Source organism: Falco naumanni, chromosome 10 (genome assembly GCF_017639655.2).
Source record: "Falco naumanni isolate bFalNau1 chromosome 10, bFalNau1.pat, whole genome shotgun sequence".
Classification (NCBI taxonomy): Eukaryota; Metazoa; Chordata; class Aves; order Falconiformes; family Falconidae; genus Falco; species Falco naumanni.
Genome location: NC_054063.1, coordinates 11618158 through 11643737, shown reverse-complemented (window position 1 = coordinate 11643737; position 25580 = coordinate 11618158). Strand labels below are relative to the sequence as shown.

The 25580-nt window shown below is 40.8% G+C and overlaps 1 protein-coding gene across 4 annotated transcripts in view; it reads left to right on the top strand.

The window, feature by feature from the left end:
• HIPK3 (homeodomain interacting protein kinase 3) overlaps positions 1–25580 on the top strand; it is a 113631-nt gene that overhangs the window by 49672 nt on the left and 38379 nt on the right. For all 4 annotated transcript variants that reach the window (XM_040609562.1, XM_040609560.1, XM_040609561.1 and 1 more), the window contains exon 2: positions 3028–4123. In XM_040609562.1, coding sequence (XP_040465496.1) covers positions 3030–4123 — 1094 coding nt within the window. In that variant the 5' untranslated portion in view covers positions 3028–3029. The remainder of the gene's footprint in view (positions 1–3027; positions 4124–25580) is intronic.

Below are 25580 nucleotides of genomic sequence, written 5' to 3'. Positions count from 1 at the left end.
ATGCAGGGTGAATGGAGCCCTGGGGTTGCTGCAGCTTCCCAAGCCTCTTGCGTGTGGGTCGGGCATCCAGGCTCCTTCCCTCCAGGCAGCGCAGCTTTGGCAGCTCGTGCCGACCTGTTTGTGCCCAGGGGCTCAGCAGGGCTGCAGGGCTCGGGGGTCTGCCCGGCGCTGAGGTGTGTCTCTGAGTTGCAGGGGTGATGCTGGGTGTCCGAACTCTCCCGTCAGCAAACTGGGGGCTAACACAGCAGCGTCACCTTGAAAAGAGGGACAGTTTCTTTACTTCTGAAGTGTAAAAGGTTTTTTGAGGTTGAACGTTTTACTTCTTGCGTGCAGATGCATGTGAAAGAGGTGTAAGTGGGGATTCTGGTGAAAAAAGCAGGAACCTTGGAAAGATTTTAAGAAAATAAAAGTATATTATTTTGAGACTTTGGTGTCTTTTGAGTAAATGTGGCAAGCCTGGTATTTGAGCCAGCCCAGAGGAACAGTAGGCTGCTGACAGAAGGTTTGGCTTGTCCTGAGCTGGGCAGGTGGCACTGGAAGCTCCAAGTAGATTTGGCTGTATGCATGCTCCAGGGCAGTCAGTAAGAGTTGATTTTTAGAGCTCTAGGTAATGTGGTCAGGATAAATGATTCACTTAAATATAATTATTATAGAACAGAGAGGAAGTCCCATAGTCAATAGTATACTTATACCAGGCACCAAGCACTTTGTAAAGGAGACAATTCAGGAACTTGGAGAAGTTTTGCCTGTGTTTTGAGGTTGAGGGTTAACCTTAAATCCATGGCGTGGAGCAGGAGGCCAGTGGTGGTCCCCAAATGCCCGGTGGCGAGAGAGCCTAGCTGCCTTGCTACATCAGCTGGTTCTGGGCAGACAGCTTTGGAGAGGAAAGGGCTTTGAAGTTTTCTTCTTCTGCTGGGGCAAAACCCATTACAGAATGCTAAGCTGAGGTGATGGTTTGATTATTTTAATTGCTCTTAAGATGTTTAAATGTTAATTTGCATACGTCAAATTGCCGCTTCAGAATAATTATGCTGTGCGTTTGGTTAGTTTTTGTTTGATCAGAGTCGTTGCGATGTCTGGCTCAAGTTTTATGTGACTCATCTGCAATTTAAATACCTGTTGCCTGAATCTTCATGTGCCTGTTATGAAAAAGCGATTTAATTAAAGTATTATTGGTAATGAATTTGTGTCAGAGCTGATTGGCCTGGTATAAGCCATAACTTCTCTGACACCTTGCAGTCATGTACACTGGGGTCCATCCAGTGCCTTTTTCTTAAGTGTTAAGTGTTATGTGACGTGAACGATCAAGGCTGGTAGTTGACAGGTCTGAAAGGGGATGCAGCAGGGTCAGTGCAGAGGCGAGAGCTGGAAGGTACAGCATCTAAGAGAGGTGATGTCTATGTAATTTAAAGTGGAATTGAGATTCCTCATCCTATATGTGAGCCAGGTACCACTGCCATTGTCCGTCTCCGTCTGACACTCTGCTGGTACGGTCTGCTTTTGCCTGGGAAAGGGAGGTACAGCATGGAGCATGACCCTGGACCCAGGGTCTCGTGGCCCTGCTTTCCGTAGAGCTGGCATTGAGTCGAGGGCAAATTCAGAGAGGCAGCGAGACTAATCCTGTGCAGTCACACTGGCTGTGCAGAGCAGAGATGCTGTGCTTGGGGGATTCCCAGGCTGGTGAACTGCTTCCCCTGGTGCAAAAAAAATAAATCGTTACCAATTTCTGAGGTGTGAGTGTTCTGTCTGAGAGGCTGTACAGGTGTCAGCTTTGAAAAATGTGATGGCCTCGAGGAAAATGGAGTTGGTCAGGTTCAAATTTTGATCTCTGCCTTACCGGGAATTCAAAAGTTAAGTTTATCCATAATATTTCATTCTAACTTTCACTTCTCTTTTAGCAAGGGAGTAACCGTGTTGGCAGAAAAAATATATTAAAAATATATATACAGAATATATAGTAGATATATATTCTTTTTCTTCTCTTCACATTCACTTGAAAATAAATTTCCTGTGAGAAATTTGCCCTTTTAAGTTCCCCACCTACAATTATCAGCCCAGTTTTCAGAAATGGTCTTGGTCAGGGACATACTTTGTAGGTCTGTCAAACATTATACTTGGTTAATTTAACAGCTTGCTTTAGTGCACAGGTTTTCTGTGGCCCAGCTCATGAAATTGGGATATCTGAAAGTATGAGGCTAATACTCAGATTCCAAATCTGAATTGAAGGAGGGGGCAGAACTTGGTGCCTCTGTCCCCTACAGTTGTGTCACTGATACATACATTTGTGCAATGGGGCAGTATATAACTTGGAGAAAGCACCTGCCTTTTGTAAATGGATTAGATGACTGTACATCTTAATTTACCTGGAAAGCTGCAATTGCTTATGTGAACATATACACACCACTAAGATATTATGTGTCCCATCACATGGCTTGATCGTTTTCACTTTCATCACAGTGAAAGTCTTCGAGCTTTGACAGTTACGTCATTTGTCCGTCCATTTGTTCTTAGGAGCCTGATTGTGCTTGCGATGAGTAGATCAGATACCTTGTGTAACCGGTAGCATTGGTTCGCAATTCAGAGCTTTTAAGTTATTTTACATCGTCACTGATAAATATTGGTTATTTAACTTGTGTTACTGAACACTATGGTGCTTTTGTACATAGAAGTGCTGGGTTTTTTAAAAGGACAGCTGAGGTTTTAATAGCACAGAGGTAGTTCTCTCACTTGTAAAAATGACGAGCAGCAGTCTGCTGAAGACTGTCTCACTCCTGCCCTGTGCAACCAGTGAAAGCGCTTAGTGCCGTAGCCTGCTGCTGCCACGGTCCTGGTGTGCTGAAGTGCATGTGCTGGTGAGGTGAGGACCTTGCTGTGGGCCTTAAGAAATTAAATGAGAAATAAATTTAGGCTAGGTTATTTGGAAGATATGCTCATACCCTGTTTTTTTTAGAAGAGGAAGCTGCTGTAAAGCTTGGAAATGAGAGTGCAGGATTCTCACTCGCTTTTTCTTTTTCTCTCCCTCTGTAGGTATGGCCTCACAAGTCTTGGTCTATCCACCATACGTTTATCAAACCCAGTCAAGTGCCTTTTGTAGTGTGAAGAAACTCAAACTAGAACCAAGCAGTTGCGTGTACCACGAAAGAACCTACCCACAAATCTATGTGAATGGTAAAAACTTTGGAATTTCTCCCCATAGGGTTAGTACATACTTTCAGACGAAAAACCCATTTGACAGACCTCAAGGACAGAACTTCTTGTTGCAGTCAAATGCTGTTGCTTTAAAAAATATTGCAGGTGCTACAAAAGCGTTAGCAGCGTGGGCGCAGCAAGCTCAGTTAGAGGCACCTCGGACTGGGACGCAAGGAAGCCGATCAGATATCCTGGAAGGACCCCAGCGATGTGGATTGAAGCGTAAGAGCGAAGAGCTAGATAATCAAAACAGCACGATGCAGATTGTTGATGAACTGTCCATCCTGCCTGCAATGTTGCAAACCAACGTAGGAAACCCGGTGACGGTTGTGACAACGGCTGCAACTTCAAAACAAAGTGGTACAAGTGGAGATGGAGATTACCAGTTAGTACAGCATGAGGTATTGTGCTCCGTGAAAAACACTTATGAGGTTCTTGATTTCCTTGGGCGAGGGACCTTTGGACAAGTCGTGAAGTGCTGGAAAAGGGGGACAAATGAGATTGTGGCAATCAAAATCTTGAAGAATCATCCTTCATATGCACGCCAAGGACAAATAGAAGTGAGCATATTAGCGAGACTAAGTACTGAAAATGCTGATGAATTTAACTTTGTGAGAGCCTACGAATGCTTTCAGCATCGAAACCATACTTGTCTGGTTTTTGAGATGTTGGAACAGAATTTATATGACTTCCTGAAGCAAAACAAATTCAGCCCTCTGCAACTGAAAGTAATACGGCCTATTCTGCAACAGGTGGCCACTGCACTGAAAAAACTAAAAAGTCTGGGTTTAATCCATGCTGACCTCAAACCAGAGAACATTATGTTGGTTGATCCTGTTCGGCAGCCTTACCGGGTTAAAGTAATAGACTTTGGGTCTGCCAGCCATGTATCAAAGACTATTTGTTCAACCTATTTACAATCTCGGTATTACAGGTAAGTGTCTTTTACTTTGTTTTTAACTTTTAATAGAACAAGGTTTTAGCATTTATTAGAGTTAATGGTTTAAATAATTGCTCTTCTAGATAACTAATAATAATTTGGAAAACATAATGACCATGTAAGAATGTAGGCCATACTAAGATTAAGTGGTTGGTTACCCTTTTAAATACTTGCTTTGAATGTTTTGATAGTGTTAATTTTTTCTAGAAGTATGTTTTGTGTTGCATTCTGAAGTCATCGCTTACTGTTACTTTGGGACTTCTGATGAAACTTCTAAAAAGGAAAATAGGAAAAAGAAATTTGCTTTCACTTGCTTGATTATGATGCCTTTCCTACCTTCCTGACATGATGTTTTTTTTTTCTGTGAGCAGCTGGACAGTGTAATAGAAGTGCCATAGTTTTATATCCTGTTGCCAAAGATGATGTAAATGCCTCTGTGTTTCTCTAGCTCTCGTAAATATTTTGCCTAGTTCTTATAAACTCCATTCTGATTGAGTGCCTTCAGCAGCTGTGAACTTCGATGAACTTCTGTGGTTAGTGAGCGATAGGATACTTGAATGTTTGAGGTGATACCAGGCAGGTGTTTAAAGTGATCTTGGTACATGGTTGCATTCTACATTGGCTTCAACATGGATATATATTTTTGATTTTTGGAGGTTTTGTTTTTTGGGTTTTTTTTAATCCTGTCTTTGTATGGCTACCGAGTCTACATGACATTTACAAGCTATTAATATTTAGCATCTGAGTTCCTTTTGTTTTCTTTATAAGCTGAACTTGTTTTGCTTAAAGACCTTTTTTGGTTCTGCTTTGCATCATTGGCAATAGTATGTCCTGTGTATTGCCTGTCTGCCAATTCAGTAAAAAGCTAGTAAACTAGGATGATGAGTAATTTGAAGAAAATTTTAAGTATTTTACAGCTATTCATGTTGGAAGTGAAAACTTGTGCAGTGCAGTTCTAGGCTTGATGAAATAGTTCATGGAGTTCATGCCAGAAGAATCTATTTTTTGACTGTAGCTTGTAAACAAGAACACTTCATATACAGTACTCGTATAAAGTATTCTAATTCACCACCTGCATTTCTCTATTACTTAATTACAAGCTGCAGCTAAGGGTTTAAACACTACACAGAATTCGTCAACAGAAAACTAAATTGGGAAACCATATGGATTGATGCATGCCTGCATTATACAAAAATGTACATGAGAGGAAATAAGAAATTAAGTAACTTGAGAGTTCATTTTGGTGTAATAGCTGTACAGCACTCAAGATACTGTATTTTTGGGCCTCTCAGGACAAAAACAGGCAAATCTTGAAAAGGTGGTATGAATTCTGTGAGGTTCTAGACAAGTGCAAATGTCTTAACATCAGCTGTTCTATATAAATCCATAATTCAGCAGATACTAGAGTTGCATGGTCTGACAATACTTCCTTAAATATTTTGGCTTTTTATTTATTGAAGCAATTACAGATTATTGTGAGCTATTGCTGTTTCTCCCTCCTGCCTCCCCAAGAACTGACAAAGGGAGAGGCTGTAGACAGCCAGGCTGGGTGGTCCTATTGTGGTATTTTGTTCTCAAGTAACCAGTCTCCAATTGTATTTTCTGTGTCAGATAGCTCATAAGACATAGCGTTGCTGTGCTTATTCAGTTGCCTACATACACATTTTAGCTGCAGCTTTGTTTTACTTGGGTTGATGTTCCTTTGTACCTGAACTTTGTATGAATTTTGCCGTGCTTCCTAGGTTGGGCAGGTCTGTAATACTCGCACTTCAGTGCACGTAATGCAACAGAAGTATCCAAAATGCACACAAGGTGCCAAGGAGTTACACACTGATTTTGGCAGTAAGTAGGGTTTGTTGTTCCTGTACATTCAAAACTATTCTCCTCCCCCCACCCCCAAGCATAAGACTTATGGGTGTATATGCTTGTCTTGGCTCAATGATATTGAATGATAATCATATAGACTCATAACTTGTGCACCTAAAATTCCCTAGTTACTAAGTTGCACTTTGCTGCTTTGTAAATATTCAGGCTGTTCAGTAAAAGACTGTATTCTTTTGTCTTGCATAGTTTTATAATCCTTCTATAAAGTAGCATTTAAAAGTCAGTATTTTTTTCAAGTAAAATGTCCATACAGAAAGAGGAAGAGGTTAAGGACTATCTACTTGAATAGGTTTGGTGTTATGTTTAAGTTAAACATTTGATAATTTTGAAACTGACTTATTCGGGGCGGGGGGGGGGTAAGATACAGCACTTCAAAATTATTTTCAGTAAAAAATTTACTTCTGAAAAGGTTTTTGGCGTGCACGGATGCATAGCTCTCTACTAATTGTGTGATTCAAATTAACTTAGCATAGTTTGGCATGCAGTTCCTCAGACTTCCTTGTTATTGCTTTGGAGGCACCTGACTAGCGTAAATAATATCAGAAAATAGGGACTTGATCCAAAAAGGTCTTAAAATAGGTGATGCCAGGAAAAATTGAAGAGCCTTAAAGAGGAATGAGAGGGGCCTTCAGATGATATGTTGTATTGAGTTGGAATTCATTTTGCAAGAGATTCTGCTTCTTGTCAATCAAATAAGGAGCTACTTCATAAAATGTAACTGTACTCAAATGTTTTTTGTATTAGAAAAGGGTGGGAGTCATAGTGCAGGTTTGACTTGTTTGACTGTGACATGTTGAAACAAACCCTTCCAAAAAAATCAAGCAGCAGCTGAGATGTTGAAATCTCTTATTCTTTTTTTAAAAAAATTCAAGCTAAATTAATGCAATATAGTTCAAATAGGAAGTGTTTTTTAAAAAATGCTTGTTCGCTACAGGACCTCTTTGATTAGCATGATGGCTTCTGTATTCTTGTGTACAGTGTTTGAAAATAGTTTCTGTGCTAAGCTATATGTGTATTGCCATGAGCTTTACCTGTAACTCTTACCAGTGGGGATCCTTGGGCGGTCAGAGATGACAGCACGTAAGACTTTGCTTCAAGTGGCAGGCACAGCACGCTGCTTCAACATTTATATGGATATTTCCTAGGTAAATGTGATGTGAACCTGTGCAAAAGCACTCAGCCAAGCCGAAGAATTTAAAGAAAAAGTTACTAAAAGGAAACATTTTGTTTTAAAATTACTATTTTAGGATCTGAGGCCTTAGAAATGGATGGAATGAAGTGCCCTTAAATGATGCTATGGGTTTAGAGGAAGCAGAGCTCCGTCCCAGCAGCATCAGGATGCTGCTTTTCAACCCTGCGGTGCCAGTGCTGTCCTGCTCTGGGGGTGATAATAACCCCATCCCCCTCCTTCGTTCTGCACCCCCCACATCTGCCAGAGTGCCCATGCCTGCGTGAGGAGGGAGGGAGGGAGATGGCCTGGGGGGAAGGGAGGAACTATTATTTCTGGCAGCACTGTTGACTTATGCCATGGTAATTTTCAGGAATAGGATTTGCACTTTATGGAAACTGTCTACCCGCCAGTGTCTTAGGAGGCATATGTTGACCACTCAAGAGAAACCCATGAAGAAGTGTTGCAGGAGTGAATAAAGAGTTGTTTTTCACTGCTGTTTTTTCTAGTTCATGGGACTGTCATGAACTAATTATTGTGAGAATGGAGAATGCCACAAAGTATATGTTACAGTATTTATTTTGAAGGGTAGTGTCAGTATTTTGCATCAGTAAGAGGAAGCAAGTAATGACTTGGAAAAATAAGTATTAAGAGGATTAGGACTTAAGGCAGGGAACGTAATACAACCAGGTAAATGGATAATGGGCTGACTTGCCTTAGTCTATAGCAGAGGAAGAAGTGACATAAATGATGACTATTGGAGACATCATAGCACTTTTGTATGAGGAGAGACTGTAGAACAGTGAGACTAATTGAATTTTAGGATGTAAACAAGCAGAAAAACGGAGACGAACTGGGTGGATTGATAAAGAATGGATGTTTTCTTGTTTCTGTTTCAGCTTTGTCAAACAAAGTAAGGAAATGGTTAAAACAAGTATAAAAATACTTTCTGACATCATTGCGTTTTGGAAACTTTTGGCTGTTACATACTGCTAGAAATCAAGAGTATGGATATGAATAAATACTAACCAGAATACACTTTAAGTCACAGATAATTATTTTTTGTTTGTTTTAAAGATGATATGTTATTCTGAATACTCTTTCCCTAAAAGACAGTGTCTGTGCTTACAGACTGTCTTGATGTTGGTCTGGATTTTAATAGCTGTGGGCTAGAGAGAGCTGGTATTTGAAGCCTTTTCTTTGCTGCTGGCCTCACATGTTAAGACTGTTGACCTTTTATGAGTGATCTAAGTAGGTAAATAACTAGGCAGCATATCGTTTTGAAAAGGAAAAAAAGCTTACATACATTATAAGTGATCAAGCTTTTGTCATATGTGGAAGATAAGTGTGGTGTTGTCCTTTTGGTCAGCTGGGCCCCAGATCACAAAAGGGGATTGCTGCATCCAAAGTGAAAACCTTCCTTTCCCCTCATCGCGTGGTGCAGGCTGTGGAGGAGGGGAATCAGCACCTTTCTTTTACTTAGAAGTCATGTGTCTTGTGCTCATCTGGCAAGGCAGAAAGTTTTCCCAGGTCTTGGTGTTTTCCTCTGGAAGTCATTTTCCTTTGCTTTGCCTGTCTCCTGAGGTTAGATGTATTTAGGGAAGCAGGTGTGAGAAGGGCCTCAAAGGCAGGCTGCAAGGAGCAGTAACCTCCAAGAAGAGTCGACTGGTCTGAAATGGTCAGGCTGGTCCTGCCTGTCTGCTTCAGGGAGCAGAATTATTTTCCTTTCCGTTTCCTTGAGAGGTAATGGTCTTCTCAGTGTTTCGTGCTCAGAGATAACTCTTTAGGTCTGGTTTTACTGCAGACCTTCTTTTTTCTGGTACTCCCTCCAGGAGGTTTTGTTGATTATTTTTTGAATTTATTTATTTTTCCCTCAGAAACTTCTGTTGAAATCTGTGTATAATTTCCCCTTTTGGAAGTAGCTGTGTGCAGCACCAGCGGTTAAGAAGTTCTGTTTAACTTGTTAGCTAATACCCAAATGACAGTTAGTGATGCCTCGCTGTAGTCCGTGCCATTCGGACGTTGTTCAGAGTAGGTAAAATTGTATTTAAGGGATGCACAGTTCCATCTAATGGTAACATCTATGTGCCAGGGTTTGGTAATGATAAACCCTTTTCCTTCTCTGATATTTTTCTTCTCCCACTTGTTGCTGTGGCTGTAATACCAACTGAACTCATAAATGCATCTCCATGTTGGCCTGGCATGTTGAGTGTGGATCCGCAAGGCACAGCTATAGCAGTGCTTGTGTGTGCAGAGCTTTGTGGTTTCTAGGGTTTGCTGCTGGTTGGGAGGAGTTATTGCTTAATTGTTTTTCAAGGGGAATCACCTTTATGCTGATTCAGTTTGGGGTTGTCCTCCTAAAAGACAGGATTTTGAAAATGACACTTCAGTAAACCTTACAAAACTTATCATTCATAAAATCCTTCTAGTATCATTGGCTTAACGGTAGCCATTGCAGGTGTAGGAGTGTGTAACTTCATTGTGTGTTCCTCACGTGCAGCCTCCGAAGGGAGTTGAACAGTCACCGCTTCAGTTGCCTGTGCAACTGCCCCGATGGTTGTGCTCCCTGGTGTTTGCCTCCTGTCTTTGAAGAAAACATCTTCAACGTACTATGTTAGATTGTGCTGCTGTTAGAGTACAGCTGGAAATTTTACTGAAAATACGTTTCAAGATCAAGCATTCAGTTTCTGGATGGAAGGATGCTCCTCTTGGCATCCAGCAGTCTGTACACAAACTGCTGTTCAGCATAGTCATATTCATTGGGAAAATGAAATGAACGGGAAGCAAAATAACCAATCTCCATATAGAACAGGGTGCCAGCTGAAGCTGCCATAGGCTGATGGACAACTTGAGTGATGCTGGCAGAATGAAAGGTGTCTGGCTATTAAGGGACGCTCGTAGCTTGGAAATGTTTTTCTTCTCTGCTGGTGACAGCAGTAAAATACGATCCTAGTTATTCAGCAATGTGCCCATAAGGACAGGCAAATGATGTGAGTAGACGCACTCAGTGGAGTCAACTCATTCCTGAGTCGGACAGTGATATGCTCCCTCCAGCCTTCCAACTAAGGATAGTTGCTAATCAACAGAGTTGTTCCAGACAAAATGCCAAATGTCACTAGTGTCACAGTGGAGCTCAGAGAGATGGAAAAAATTGCTGTTGGATGTACTCCTCTTGGACGAGAGCAGGCTTTTCCCCCTCTCCTCCTCTTACCCTCTTCTCCAATGAAGGATCAGAGAAGATGGAGGAAGAGTGATAATCATTGTGTCCTGTCATCCTGGTGTTGCTTTCACTCACCCAGTCAGTTCTGCTGCAGCTTGGAAGAGTGATTTGATCCAGTGTGATCTCTTCTGCTTTAAAGGGTTTTGGAAAAAGAATAAAGTACTTGAGCGGCGTGGCGTGATCACGCACTGCCTGTGAGCTGGGCTGTAGCGAGGGCTGTATGCGTGCTCTGAGGCTCTTGCACTGGGACAGCTTCTTATTTATGACTTTTTCAGCTTTATAATTAGTTTCAGAATAAACCACCAACACCATGTGCTGACCCCCGTCCCTGTCCACCCCCCCAAATTTATAAAATGTATTTGATCTGTTCTCCCTCTTTCTTACACACATTCCTTGCAAAATTAGAAAAAAATTCTCATGGCCGTTCCTGGAGAGACTTGTTTTCTCACTGGCCTTTGTAACTTGATTAGATGTAATCCTTGTCATTCCAGGCACTCCAGAGAATGCAGGCTGACAGTACCTCCCCAGAATATTTTTGTTAAACTGAATGTTTTCTTTCTGTAGGTTGGGATTGTCAGCAGGATGGGTTATGACTCTGTAACACATCTGGTGCATTCAAGTAACTTGTTGATTGTCTTCTCCTAACATCAGATTAACACATAACATATATATGTTTAAAATATCAATTAAAAACTTATATACAAACCCCCACCTATCTTAATACAGATTTTCTTTATAGGGATGACCAAGAGGAGAAGTTGTGCAAAATTGGGAAGCAACTGCTTTTTCAAGTTCACCCGTTGCTGTCACATACTTGGAAGGTTCTAAATAAGCTTTATCTAGAGTGGGATGTCGTGGTTTTTTCTCCTTTCACAATGCCTAAAATTCTTGCCTAGAATTTTTTTTTTTTTTAATATTTTGGGTTTTAGATGTTAAAAGAAAAGCAAAACTCTGTTAATAAATAGAGTTTTTTGTCAGGGAAACACGCAGTACGAGAAGCTAAAAATGCTTCTGTAAACAACTTGCACTTCAACATGCTAGCAGATGTTATTCTATCACTTTGAACTGTGCATCACTGAAGTGTATTGGGATATCTTAAAATAGTCAGGGGTGGTGGCTAGAGACTGGAGACTACTATAGATGGTGAGGCTGTTTCGCTGTTGCAGTGAAATAAGCCAGAAGTACATGCTGCTAAGGTCATTTGCTTGCTCAAGGTCAGCATGTTCGAAGTCAGCTGCTATACTTGTGAGCATGGTTACTGTCAGTAGTATATGTAAGAAAAGAGTCCCGATAATGTAAGGAATTGCTATTACAAGCGAATTAGGCCACTTACATGCTCTTCCCCCTGACCCACCCACAGCTTTAAAGTTGCAGGGCTGTGATTGCTGCTTTATTTTTTTATCTGAGCTAACGGAACTTAGTGTCAAGATAAGCTTTTGTGGCCTATGTCTGGGAACAAATTGCTTTATTGATTTGGCAAGATTTTGTTTGCACTTTTTCCATAGTTTGTTAATTGTTTAGTTGACTTCCCGTTTTAAGCTTCTGTGTCGTGATTACGAGGACCTAATCAAAACCATTACAAGTATCATCCAGGAGTGGCAATCTTAGCTCATCATAACTTCATGTTTATCGTAGTTTCAATTCTCTTAATATTTCCTAGCCAACATAATGTGGTCTCTAATACCTTATTACGCTGTGTTCGTGGAAGCAGAAAATAAGAGTAGATTTTTTGGTAATGGTTTGTTTTTTGGTTTTGTTGTGTTTGGTGGTTTGGGGGTGGGTGGGTTTTTTTGCATGCTGTGGAAAAGAATGGCAGGGTTACTGTAAGCTTGCAACTTCTGGTTTTTTTTTTTTTTTTGGGGGGGGGGGGGCGGGGGGAGTTGGTTGGTGTGGATTTTGTTGTTGTTGTTTTCATCCTCTCTGAAGATCCAGAGGAGTATTGTGGGATGGCAGTAGATGAAATAGCGGCCACCCTTCAGGTTGGTCATTTTTCTGAGCTAAAGATTTTCTGAGTAACATAAGCTCATAAGCTGGGATAACACAGGAAGCATTCAAAGGTACCATGTACCTGATGGAGATTCTAGTAACGTCAGCCCAGATTTTAAATTAATAGTGATGGCAGAAGCAACAACTTAAAGCAGAGTTCAGATGCATTTTTTTCTCTTGGTCTTTAGATTGCTTCAGTTTGAACAGAAGAGACATTCTTTCATAATCTTGAAAGCAAAAGAGCTCTTAGTTCTTGCTGTATTCCTTTTTTTTTTTTTTTTTTTTTTTTTTTGAGATTGGAACGCTAGACCTAAGTTTATCATAGCAAAAGTTTTGGTAAGCAGCTTTTATTTTTCATACGTTAAAATAGATCTACTGAAATGTGATCCATTTTTTCACTGCACTGATATTTATGTCACAAAGATTTGTTCATCATACATCAGTGTGTACGTGACTGTGGATGTATTGGTTATCTTAATTGCAGAAAATATCAGTGGTAGCTACAATGCTGTACTTGTAAATATTGTGTCTAACTGCTTTCGCTGTGTCTGTTTTGAAAAGATGGCTGTGTATTTCTGTTGTGAGAGCAGGTAGTACTAGATCTAAGTCAATGTGAAAGCGAAGCCTGTTGATCAGTCCATCTCTTCATCTGGCATCCTTATCTTCAAAGGAGAGCTGTTTTCTGGATGAAGGCTTCCTTCTGCATCAGCTCACAGCATTCAGCGTGAGTGAGGAGGATAGAGCAGATGCGTGAGGGAGGCAGAGTCTTCTGTGTGGTTGGGTACACAAAGATTGACCAAGCTGCTGCTCTGCTGACACAGCCTGTGAAGGGGAGAGGATGTACGGCAGCTGGGGGCTCATCCCGTTAGCCGCAGAAGGCAAACTGCCTCAGCCGATCTGATCTTCAAGCAGGTTGAACAAGTGCAAATAGATTATAGGGGCACCTGTAGAACTAGTGCGAGTTCAGACCAAAACCAGCAATAACATACTACCGTGATTAAAAAACAAAAACAGCAACAAAAAACCCCCTCCTTTTGTGAATTCTGACATTAATTGGAAAGTGGTAGAGGTTTCTGATGTAAAAGTATTTGGGGTGTAATTGAGTAAGATTGAAATTTATATAGAAATAAGTGGCCTGAAACGTCCATATTGTCAAATTTTATACTGTGTGTTTGAAGACCCTTAATCCTACAGTGCTAGCTGATATTTTGGAAGGATTTTTGTTTGGATAGTTAATAAAATACCTTCTAACAAGTGAAATTAGTTTAGGAGCCTGGGGGAAGCAAGATAAAAACATTTCGCAGATGAGAGTTTCAAAATGCAGCTGCTTCAAAATACGACGTTACCTTAAGAACATGTGAAGCATCATTGTGCTTAAAAATATCATTTTGTTGGTAACTGGACAGGAACAGTTGATTAAAAGGCAGGCGTAATGTCATTTAAACCAGTAGTGCTTGTGGGTGAGTAGGTGACAGTAGCAGACAGTGTTGTGCTGGTGAGGTGAAAAGTAGAATTGTTTTTATTTCTGTGAAGCATTGAATAAAACTCTGAAGGTGCGTGGAGGTGCCAGGTATGTGGGAGAGGGGACAGTGCTGTGGCCTGCTGTCCCACGTGCTTGTTGGAAGTGGGCAGAAGCACAAACTGGCAGCACTAAAGACTCCACAGAAGACGGGCAGTGGGAAGACTTGTCTTCTGCCCGTGCAGTGCTTGTCCAGCTTGTATGACGTGGTGTGACTGCAAATGGACTTCAGTGCCTGTGTCTTAACACCGAAGTCTGACCATTAGCCTGCTAAGAAATGGAAAAAACAGCTGCATCCACACTTCTTAGTGAAAGCCCACTTAAACAACAGTAAGTTCAGAATACACCGGGGTTCACTTAATTTTCTTGTGCTTCTAGAAGTCTAAGCTTTCTTTGCTAGCGTAAAGCAATATTATAAGATAAACTAAAATCTGAATGTCTTTCTCTGTGCACAATATGTATTTAAAGGATAAATTATTAAAAATAGCTTTTTTTGGAAATGCACGGTATCTGCAATTTTATATCAAATGTATATTACGTATTCTGCAAAATGCTCTGCTGTATCTGGATCGCAGCTTGCATTACAGCAGTGTGGGAGCCTGGCTATGAAGCCCTTTCCTCTTTGAGGGGGAAAAATTGATAGTCACAGTGCATCTTCAGAGCAGGCAAGTCAAACCTGTTCTCATTTCTCTGTTAAACTCGTATTGTCCAATGCTCTGTGGGCTTCAGGATTTCTCACTCTTACCTTCATGGTGCATGCTGTGCTGGGGCTGCCATATTTAAACCTACCTAGAGCAGCGAAACAGCAGTTTCCCAGGTGTGTTGTTTGTGCGTAGCTGGAATGTAGCACATGATGTTTGACTGCACAGGAAGTTTTCTTGGTGATAAAAATAAATGTTTGTGGAATTTTGTGCTGTAAGGACCACTGTAAATGTTGCCATTTCCACCTTTGTAAATACCAAGGATGCTTCTGTTGTCCCAGGATGGTGCAGCAGTGTCTCGCAAAATACTGCCTCTTTACATGGGTTCCTTAATTCAGAATTGAACTGTAGTTGAATTTTTATCAGTATTTTGAATACCTTTGGGATATTTTTGAGAATGATAGGTTTTCACCCTTATAGTCAGTCATTCAATACTAAGAGTTCATGATATATAAAAATGTCAGATGCCTCGCGATGAACTCTTTCATGAGAGGATGCTTTATTGCTTCAAGTGTAGTACATAGAGGTAACCTTGGAATTAGCGACTATGTCAGTATTCAGTGTGCGAGTGTATATAAAAACATACAGAACACAACTTTTTTTTTATGTTGCAGGTTTGAAATTGATGTGAATTTAAAATGTCTTTTAATTGTCCAAAATTGATTCTAGGAGTTGAATTGCAAAGTTTTTTCATTATTTTTATTACTTTCCATAAAACTTACTTCCCCAATAACTTTTGGACATGTGCATTTCACAACTTCGTTGAAAACCTGCGGGCATTACATCATGCATTACATTGCTTATGTAGAAGGCTTTTATCTAAATGTAGCACTCTGTGAAGCTTCTAAATAGCCTGTTACTGTAGTTTTTTCAACTGAAAGTCTTCGTAACTTTAAAAATCAGTTCGTTAGTGTATGCTGTAAGTCACAAATTGGTAGTAATACTTAATGATATTTGCCAGAAAGGTCTGATGTCAGAAGTGTTGTTTGCACTAATAGCACTGGGTGTTGTGCTGAGTGCCTTCTTTGAACCCCAGTTAATGTTTACTTTTTTTAGCTGTTAATTTTCTCACTCTTCACAATTAATCTTTCACTTCTTGCTAGCCAGTGCTGTTAGCTCAAGATCTAGCATGTATTTCTGCATATAAATGTGCCATTTGTCTATGTTTTGTTAAGAGGGTTTTTAACACCTCAAAGTTTTCATCAGCATTTCCACATACCCGTCCCTCTCCCCCAGTCATACAAATGGTTTCTGAGGTGCATTTAAAACATCTGCATCTTCTACGTGGCTAAGTTTGAGTTCAGTAAAGTGGCTGTAGTTCATGGGGTGAGGACTTCGATGGTAGATCCAGAGGCTGTACTATAGGTTTTTGGTTTCTCTAGAGAGCTACCTGATGAATGAATTCTGTGGTGGCCGCTACCAGCGGGTGACAGCAGGGCTGGAGGGACCTCCAGCAGCTCCTCTGGTCCTGGCCGTAGACAAGGGATTGCAGGACGGTATCTGTGCACTGATGTGTACTTGCTATTCCCATCATGAGACAATCTCTCTGGGCACAGCGTTGTGTGGACATGCAGCCAATTTTGGACACTTCACCTCTGGAGGAGTAGCTAGAAGTGGAGGACCTCGGCATTTTTGGTAAACAAGAGCCCTAGAGAGCAGAACAGGAGGGTATAATTTGTAGATGACAGGGTACAGCTTCTGACTCTGCTATGGTTTTCGTCTCGCTTTGAATTATTTCAGCAGCTTCCACTAATAAAGTATTTTTAAATCAAAAACTATTCTGTGCACGCAAAGTAGCTGGGAAAGCTCTGTAGTTAAAGTTGGTGGCAGTCTGATTATGCTGAGTAATTTCTGTGGAGAGAGGCACTAACAAAAGTGTGTAACATACTGAAGTTTATTTCTTGCTGTTTCTTTACTGGTCTTCCTCTTACCTGTAGATGAACTGTGTGAGTCTCTTCTCTCACTGAGTTGAGACACCTATTTTTTTCATGACCAGTACCGCTTCTGTCTGTAGTGTTGTCTTGCTCTGTGTAGTTTTCCTATTTAGCATAGTGTTTAATATAGACAGTAGTTGTTTAGCTTTTAAAAACCTACTCAAAAAGTTATGGAATGGACAAATGTTTAACAGGGGAAAAAACTGCATCACGGTAGGGTGTTACACAGAAGGATGATCAGGAATTGGTGGGTGTCACTAGTGCCAGAGTACTCCACCCTGCCCTCTGAATATGCTGTTCCGCAGAGATGGTTGCCCATGGACCAGTGCCACATGCCATTTGGGATAGTCAGTTTGTAGCCAGGCAGTTGCCTTCTTGAAAGAACAACCTCAGGACTGCCTAAATCTAATTAGCATTTATTTTATTTCGCTTCATCTCTGGTTGTCCTGAGGTTATATTGGCTCTGATTACTAAGCATTTATGTATGAGAAACACCTTTTCTTTTATGTTTGTTTCATCATTATTAGCTTGTGTACAAATGATATCAAATGGCTTGACTCTACATCAGAGCTGGGAGCGAATTTGGCGTAAAATAAAAAGAAAAGCCCCCAAACTTAATCTGAGATTTTATGCAGGTTTATTAGATTGGATGGAGGTCATGCCTGCACGAGGTTTCCTGTTCTGTATCTAGGTTGTGACACACCAGCGTTTTCATGCTGTGTGCACGGGGGATATACACTGGCTGATTCTTGCAGGCTTGTACGAAACAATGCCGGTGTAACGCCCATTAAATCATTTAGCTAACCAGTGTGTATAGGTCATATTCCCCCAAGATAAATAATCTATCAATTTTTAACCATTTCACAGAAGACTGTGTTATACGGATTAGGAATACCACATACGGAACAGTAACCTCAACCCTTCCTCTCCTTTACTAACAGAATTAAACTTCTACTAAAAGTTAATTACTTAGTAATTAGTAGTAATTAGTGCTGTTCCCCCTCCCAACTAGGAGACTCGCAATTTCCTTAGTTTGTGCATGTGTTTCTTTTGGATTTCCACGCGTCCCTGGGGGTGGGTGCTAGGGTGCTGCTCCAGGGGAGCTGTTGGGTGGCCGCAGGGGCGAGCGCTGGGAGGGAGCGATGTTCCTGCGGTTCTGGAGGTGGGCGATGCAGCCTGCTGCTGGCATGCTTGAATGTGCACAGGGAATGGCTTCTCGGGCATCTTCAGCCTGGCTCCTGAAGAGCCGAGTGCCTGGGCTTGGCACAGCAGTGCACAGGAACCAGTGTGGTGCTGGAGTGGGAGCGGGCAGGGACCAGAAACCCACCTGCCCACACCGGGGAGGGTGGCTGCTGTGGGGCTGGACCCCCTGGTTGCCTGCAGTGCTGTTCTACAGCAGCAGGGCTGATACACGCTCTTTGGGAGGCCAGGGACTGTGAAACAAAATGGGTACCTCTTAGAAAGCTAGCCTGTTAATTTCTAGTTGCTTAAATATTGTGAAAGGCTGCTCTAGATGGTGCGGTGGTTGTGTTTTATTTACATGTCCCTCTACCATGTATTACACACGTGCATGCCCTCAGTCTTTGTTGTTCGTGAATTGCATCGCTGGTGTGTCTTAAGGGTGTGTAAATTTGGATGCAACAACTCGTTTTCCCTTGCTGCTGTGCTTTGACTTCAGCTTTGCTTCAGAAGTTTATAAAGATATTTTCAAACATTTTCCTCTTATCTTAGTTTGTTCTGGGGCTGTGCCTTAAAAAGGACTCTCTCTGTGAGAAAAAACATAACGTTTTGTCAAGCAACTGAGAGAAAGCTGGGGTTTGAGGTGAAAGCAAAAATAAAAGGCAATGCACAAGCTAGTGTGTATTAGCAAATCAAAGAGTACTGCTATTCTGTAGTTCAATGGCGATCATCTGCATGGATTCTTTCTTCAGTTCTTAAGTTATAGTGATGTAGCTGAATTTTTCTTCCACACAAGACACACAGAGTAGCTACTCTTAAAGATTCTTTGAATGTTTTCTTTGACTTTTTCATTAGAGAATGGTTACAGTAAATCTCTGAAGTTTCTCTGTGTTTGTTGCATCCCTGACTTTCCAGTGCTGAGCTGTGAGGACAATCGAAAGCCCCCATTTGGAAGATGGCAATGACCACCCTGTTGGAGGGGGACATTTGATTGCCTGTAGTCACAGTTCTGAAATGGGTAATGCAAGAAACTCCTGCGATAAGAAATAAAGTGGTTGCTGGGTGGGTCTACTCTAGCGGGGATTTTTGGAAAAACTAAAGAGCTGACTTCTGAGCTTTGTTGGCTGACTTCTTGATGTGCCTAAGTGTGCATTTGGCCCAATACCACCGAATCTTAGAGGTACTTCAAACCTGACAACAGATGAAAGTCCTGTAGGTGTGAATACAACGGTACGAACACGAGCTGCAGAGCAAAGCGAAGATTCAAACTGGTGATTCCTGCAAGGTGAAATGAAGTTGGTTGTTATCCTTGCTGTTTTGCCGTGGCCATCTGGCTAGTCAGTGTGTGTGTAGCTCTGGACTAATTAACTAATATGCTTGTTGCCTTGCCTGTTGTAGAAGGCAAAATAGAGATCTAGTGTTGTTCATTCTTGTCTGGGGAGAGTGGTGCAAATCTGAAAAAACTGCAACAGTGAAGTGTGATTGAGTCCAGTGGCTGTTGATAAGCTTGTTCCCATTTGTGTGGCATGATGGCAGATTCTCTTCTTCAGCAGAATCTGGCACAAAGACCTGTGGAGAAGTGTGTGAAAAGCTTCCTGACTTCTAAAATGGAAATAATTTCCTGATGCTGACTCTAAGAGCCTGTGTTAGTTTTCTCTCCAGCTCGTTGCTCAATGCTCGCTTCTCGGGACTGGCGTTGCCATTGCAAGAACAGAAAACTGTGCAGACAGGGCAGGGAAATGTATTAAAAACAACAACAACAAAAAACCAAAACCCCACCCATAAATTACTGGCTGCCCCAGCAAATAAAAATCTGAACTCAAAACAAACAAGCCCCAAACCCCCAAAAGCAAAAGGCATGCCCACCCAAAACTGGAGGAGCAGGAAGAGAGAGCAGGCTCAGAATCACATCAAGGTAACTGTAGCTGTATATGCCTGTGCTTAGAGGGCTGTCTTAGAGCAGTGCATTGCTGTATTTAAGTTTTCTTCTATTGTGTGGTTGTTTGGGTTTTTTCACACTCCCTTGTAGAAACAAATATTTCATAATGTCTTGCTTTAACTAGTAAGTAGTATGTTACGGCAAACTTCTGTAGGACTAAAGCTATGAGAAAGTATCTGAAAAATTAAAATTAGCCCAACTTTTTCTAAAATATACTTTCAACGTTTGACATCTGAAGGACTGCCACATGGAATTCTTCATGTTTCTACCAGGCAGTGTCCTTTAACTGCAGCATCTCAAGCAGATGCCCCTTAGCAGTATCTGTACCGCTGGGTATCCTTAGGGGTTCAAGATCCTGCTGTTGTGCTCTGATGGAAAAATACCTTATGCCTGTAAACTAACTTTTTTGGGGGGGACGTATTTACCTTATTGGTATACTGTAATTAGTTCTGTGGTCGGGGAGCCCTTCCATCACTTGGAAGCGTGCATGTGTACTGGGAATAGTGGGAAGTCCTGTTCTGCCTCGTGGTGAACGTGCGAGGCTCAGCATCTCCCGCTGCCAGCCCTTGAGGTGTGGATACCAAACGCAACATGCACATGCGGACGGTATTGAACAACTCCTTATTATGCTACAGGTAGGCAGCTCTCCAGTCTGAGAGTCCCTGGCTAATCTGTGTAATTATTTTGAGTATTTAAGTATCTTGGGTTAAGTAGCCAGCTTTGCTGCCTTAATAACATCTTATGCAATTGGACCCTTCCCACGCCCCTTGCCGGCTCAAGGTGATGCGGCACAGTAGAATTTTTAGTGTGCAAAAGAGGTGGAAATGTGAAAAGAGTCGTTGAAAAGGGACTGTGTGCAATTAAGAATATTTTCTTTTGGAAGTAGAATTACCGTGGTTTTTTTCTTCTTCCGAAATCTGTTGTGTGTCAGTTATGCTGTTTAGAGCTTTGTTTTTCTTGCGTTCAATAGACTGTTACGTGTTACTAAAGAACTAGTAGCTGAAAGGGATTAATACCCATTTCCCTGAGTATTAGTCTGTGATGTGGTTGAACACAGTCTTTTTTTCTATTCTTTGTGAAACTTAATTTTTAATTTAAGCTAGATTTTAAAGAAAATAGTGTAATTTTTTGTACTTCTCATTTATGGTCAAACTAAATTTCCAGGTTTTTTGGTTTTTGTTGTTAACCATAGTCTGGTGGCTTTTTTCCTTCCTTGAGCTCATCTGTGACTTGCCTAGAGACAAATGCAAAAGATTTGTCGTGCTTTGAAACCTGACTTGTGGAATTTGCAGAACTGACAAATGCGTGCGTAGGGGTAATGTTTTTGATAGATTTTCACAAAAATAGAAGTAACTTAGACACGTATTCCTGTGAAACAACAAATGTATTTCAAGTAGACCTAGATGTCAGTACGATATCCTTTCCTTTGTAAAGGGGGATTCTTCCTTTGCTTAACCTCATTATTTCTTCTATATCAAACATTACCCATTCAGTAAAAGGTGAGATGAGGCAAAGGGCTGCAAAATACACGAGTGAGCCTCTAATAACCTTCTGAAGAATAGAAAAACAGCTCTGAATGATCAAAGATCCAGTCGCTATCCAGCCTCTGATAGAGACTGATTGTGAAAGCTTAAGCAAAGACAAAGCAGCCAAAGTACATTTATATTGATGGTTCCTAGTATATTCTTCTAGCTGCTAGCAGTCTGAGCTCGTTCGCTTCCATAGGTTGGACCTTTTGTGTCTAGCACATCAGAGAGAGGGTTTTTTTGAAAGACATACCCTTCTGGCATGGCCAAATCCAGCCGTGAAGCTCCACAGTGGAGTTATGTTTTATGAAATGGATTTTGTATTTGTTGTGCAAAGAGGTCCTGACAAGGAGCTGCTCTGTGGTGCAACAGGCAATTTTGTTGCATGAGTGATCAATGCTTTGAAATGTGATCATGGGCTGCTGATGCTGCTGAGCCAGGCAAGAGCCCAGCAAAATAGGGTAAATTGTATTGGAAAGATGGTCTCATGAAATTTTCCAAGCAGCTCTAATAAAGCAGGATAGTGCTTTTTGCTAGTAGAGAGTAAGAGATTGGTAACTTGTTTTCTGACTCCTTTGACTGTAGCTAACAGATCAGCCTGTCCTGTCCCTACAAAAATGTTTTCTTTGGATTGTCTGCCTTGTGTGCTTTAACTTTTTTGATTATGCCCCTTTGGCCCTTCACGAGGACATTTTGGGGTCCTTCATTAGGAAGATCTGTGCTCCATCTCCCACCCAGCGTTATTAGCATCAGGGAACAAAAAGAGTGTTGCTGGGAGAGGAAGAAGGAAGTTAGACTTCAAAATTCCCCAGTTTGGAGCCAGTTGAGGGTTTGTTGTTGTCCCTGTTAGTAAACCTAACTTTAAAATCAATTCTACTTTGTGTGAAGCACCAGGGGAACAAACTGCAACTCCACTTTGCTTATTTCTGATCTTAGATGCTACAAATGGGAATGGGGAAGCAAAAACCCAAAACGAATAAAAAACCCAACCCAAAACAAAACAAAAGGCTATGCTTGTATTGACATGCCTTTTGGTGACTGCATGAAAATGGGGGATCAGGAGTTCCTCTTCCTTGCTGTACTTTTGCGTCACCATCCCACAGGAATGGAGGGGCCAGGGAGGGCTCAGCAAAGCTGAGCAGCACAGGACAGGGCGTGTTTTCCAGTAGCATTACCCTGAATGCATGGTTGCGCAAGGAATGTTTATTTTAAGGTAGATTACTTCTGTTTTCTCCTAGCTAACTTCTCCATGTATTAATAAGTCTCCTACGTATCGTGTGTGTGCTGAGAAGCAGGTGGAGAAAGTGAGTATAGGTGAGTGTTACTTTTGATAGGAAAAACGTAAATGCTTTCATGAGAAACGTTTGCTGAGAATGCAGAGCTGGATTTGCTTTCCTTAGAAAACATCTGGGAGTTGAGTTCTAGGTGCTAGTTCTTACAGCATCAACATTGAATTGTCTTTAAACTAAAAAAAAAAAAAAAATTGAAAAATTAGTTGTTAATTTATTGATTGGCTGCAAAATGTATTTAGCCTTCCAACCTGTGACTGATGTATGGTCTAATTTCATTAGAACAGGTAATCCTGTGTCATGCATCTCCTGAATGTTCTTTGCAGCAGTTTTTTTTTTTTTTAGAACACTTTGGGAGCAAATTCATGATGAGCTTGTTGTAATAGTCGCACACAGGATAAAGAAAATAGCTTATAGGTTTGTTCTGGAAATGATGACTTGACAGTAGCCTCCGGCAGTGGAATTTAGCTATCAATAGTGTGTTAATCCAGTTAAGTAGAGAGCCATTCATAGGGAAATATGAGTCATGTGTTCTAGCTAAATAATTACCTTTAAAGTAATCATGCAACTTGTAAACATTGCCTCGATATTTTTGTGATTTCTTTTTTTTTGACACTGTTATGACACAGCAATAACTCCTTATTGAACTGGTAGCACATGCAGTGGCTTTGGGTGGTATTTATTTCAGAGCATTCTTGCGTAAAGCTGTGTCGATACATGTAAGCATCGACTTTATCAGCTAGTTTTTGCCTGTTCCTGTTTAATATTTAGAAAATAACAAACGTTACCACAATTGTAATGACACTTGCATTTCTGCACTGCTTTTTAAATCATAGCAAACTTGCACTGAGACACACTGATGATTTGGAGAAGTTTATGAAGCCAGTGCTCTGTTTTACGTGCCTGGTAAGTAGGTGTCTCCAGGGCTTAGCTTTCACCCTGAAGTTGCCCGGGACACAGTTCAGCGGCCATCCTCTTCCCTTACTGGCAGTATCAGCAGTAGTTCAACAGTTAAGCAACAATTCAAGTCCACTAGAAGGAAGAAGAGAGCCAGTTAAATGCGTGATCACTTACTTCAGTTAACTCCTATTGTAACTTCAGTCTCTCAATTCATGGATTTTTAACATACGTTTCTTTTCTTTTTCTGTGCTGAGCACTGAAGCAAAGAAATGCTGCGATTTCACTTGTCTCTCATTTCAGTGGGTATACTGGCACCAGTGGGGGATAAGAAATACACAACACAGTGAGGTGTGTGCTTATTCTGTAAAACAAAGCCTATTTTTTTCAGTAGCTCTCTTGAAGTTGGTAGAGTTGGTCAAGATTGCCATGCCATTCTATATTAAAAGGTGCTGCTACAGAGTCCTTAAGCCTCCCAGATGTAAGGCATTTGAGCGCTATCTTTTTGTCTCAAATGTTTGAGGCTAACTGTAGTTTTTTTCTTTTTTCTTTTTCCCTTAGTGAAACTAATGGACCAAAGTTGAACGCCCCCTCCCTGCCATCTTGTCAGATAAAATCTGATGCTGCTTGTTAGGTTGATAGCTCACCATGCTGCTTTGGTGTTGGAAGGGTAATGGAAGCAAGTGAGTGGCAACTGGTCGTCTGCCACCGTTCCTGTGAACTGCATGTGAACTTAAACTGAAATCAGGGATATGCAGTTGACAGCGAGTCTATTTTTGTCATGGTTAAAATAATAAAAACTGTTTAGAAACAGGTATGACATCTTTGAAAAACCTTTACATCCCTAGTTTTATAAATCACTGTTTACTTAACATTTAACCGCAGCAGGTCCGTAAATATGCTCCACTGTCACAGTTACAACTTGCAAAAATATGTGATCACTTCTTATTCTATGGAATTGGAACCACCTTTGGGAGAAAACTTAGTAACGGTAATGTACTCTGGCTGTGTGATGCTTAATAAGCCTTAAAGCGAACACTGTAATATTACATTGACTGTTCTTAAAGAACATAATATGGTAGCAGAAGGTAATGGTCTTTGTTTTAGAAGATGGCATCTTGCCTTTTATTTCAGAAGGCAGTTCCCTGAGGTCTCATAAGTGTAGGTAAAGACCTCTTTCCTTGGTGCTTCAACAAAACAGCTTTTTGTCTTTTGGTGCTCACAGTACCATACCAAGACTGGGTAAGTGATTGACATACTTTTTGTAGACTATAGTGATTTTTATATTCAGATTAAAATTTCTTTCCCAAAAAATGCAGCTTTTTTGCATTTTTTGGATGTCCTTGCTGGGTTTTATATCTTTCTCACTTAGTTAATTTTAGTTATTTATGTTCTTTAAAAATCTGTCCTCTTGAATCATAGTACAAAGTGATTTGCCTAAGGGCAATTGCAGCATCAGAGCCAGAAAATAATAATAAAAAAAAAAGTTTATCCATGTCATCTAGTCTAGTTTTGAAATGACTAATGAAAATATTCTTATTTATTATGCTCTGGTGGACATTTTTCTTCTTAAGATTATGTTACTAGCCTGTAAGTCTCTTCTCTTTTGATTTTGATGTAGATCTGATGATCTTGTTTTCCAACTATTTATTCTCAACAGGCTATTTCTGTATAAGGCTTCAAGTATTCCAGCATCTCGGCAATTGTTTCATAATGGATAATTTTGCCGCTCATGTCCCAGCAACATCATTAATATATTATGTTGTCTATAGAGCCCTTTCAAGGCTGGTTGACAGCAGTTCTGCCTGGGTAATTCTAAACAAATTTCTAGGTCTGTCTTGGCAGTGGGATTACTGCCAAGGATTTCCTTAAGTATATTGGTGATAGTTTATGATAATCGATTCATGGTTAATATAATTTCTAATACATGTAGAATCAATAAAAAGTTGAGTCTTTACTGCTGTCAAGATTTTACAAGGAAAACTTTTGGACAAAAACTGACTTACAGGAAATTCATGTTACAAAAAATTCTCCTGAGCTGATGATAATGATCCTGTCTGATTTCACCTTTTTTTCTTTGGCTGATGCCAGTGACCAAAAAGAACTACAGGAACTTAATGAATATAGAAGAAAAATGCAAAGATTTCTTGCAGTGATAGAAGCATGTGTGTGTGTAGGGACGGTTGAATTTGCAGGTAGCAGAGCTGGG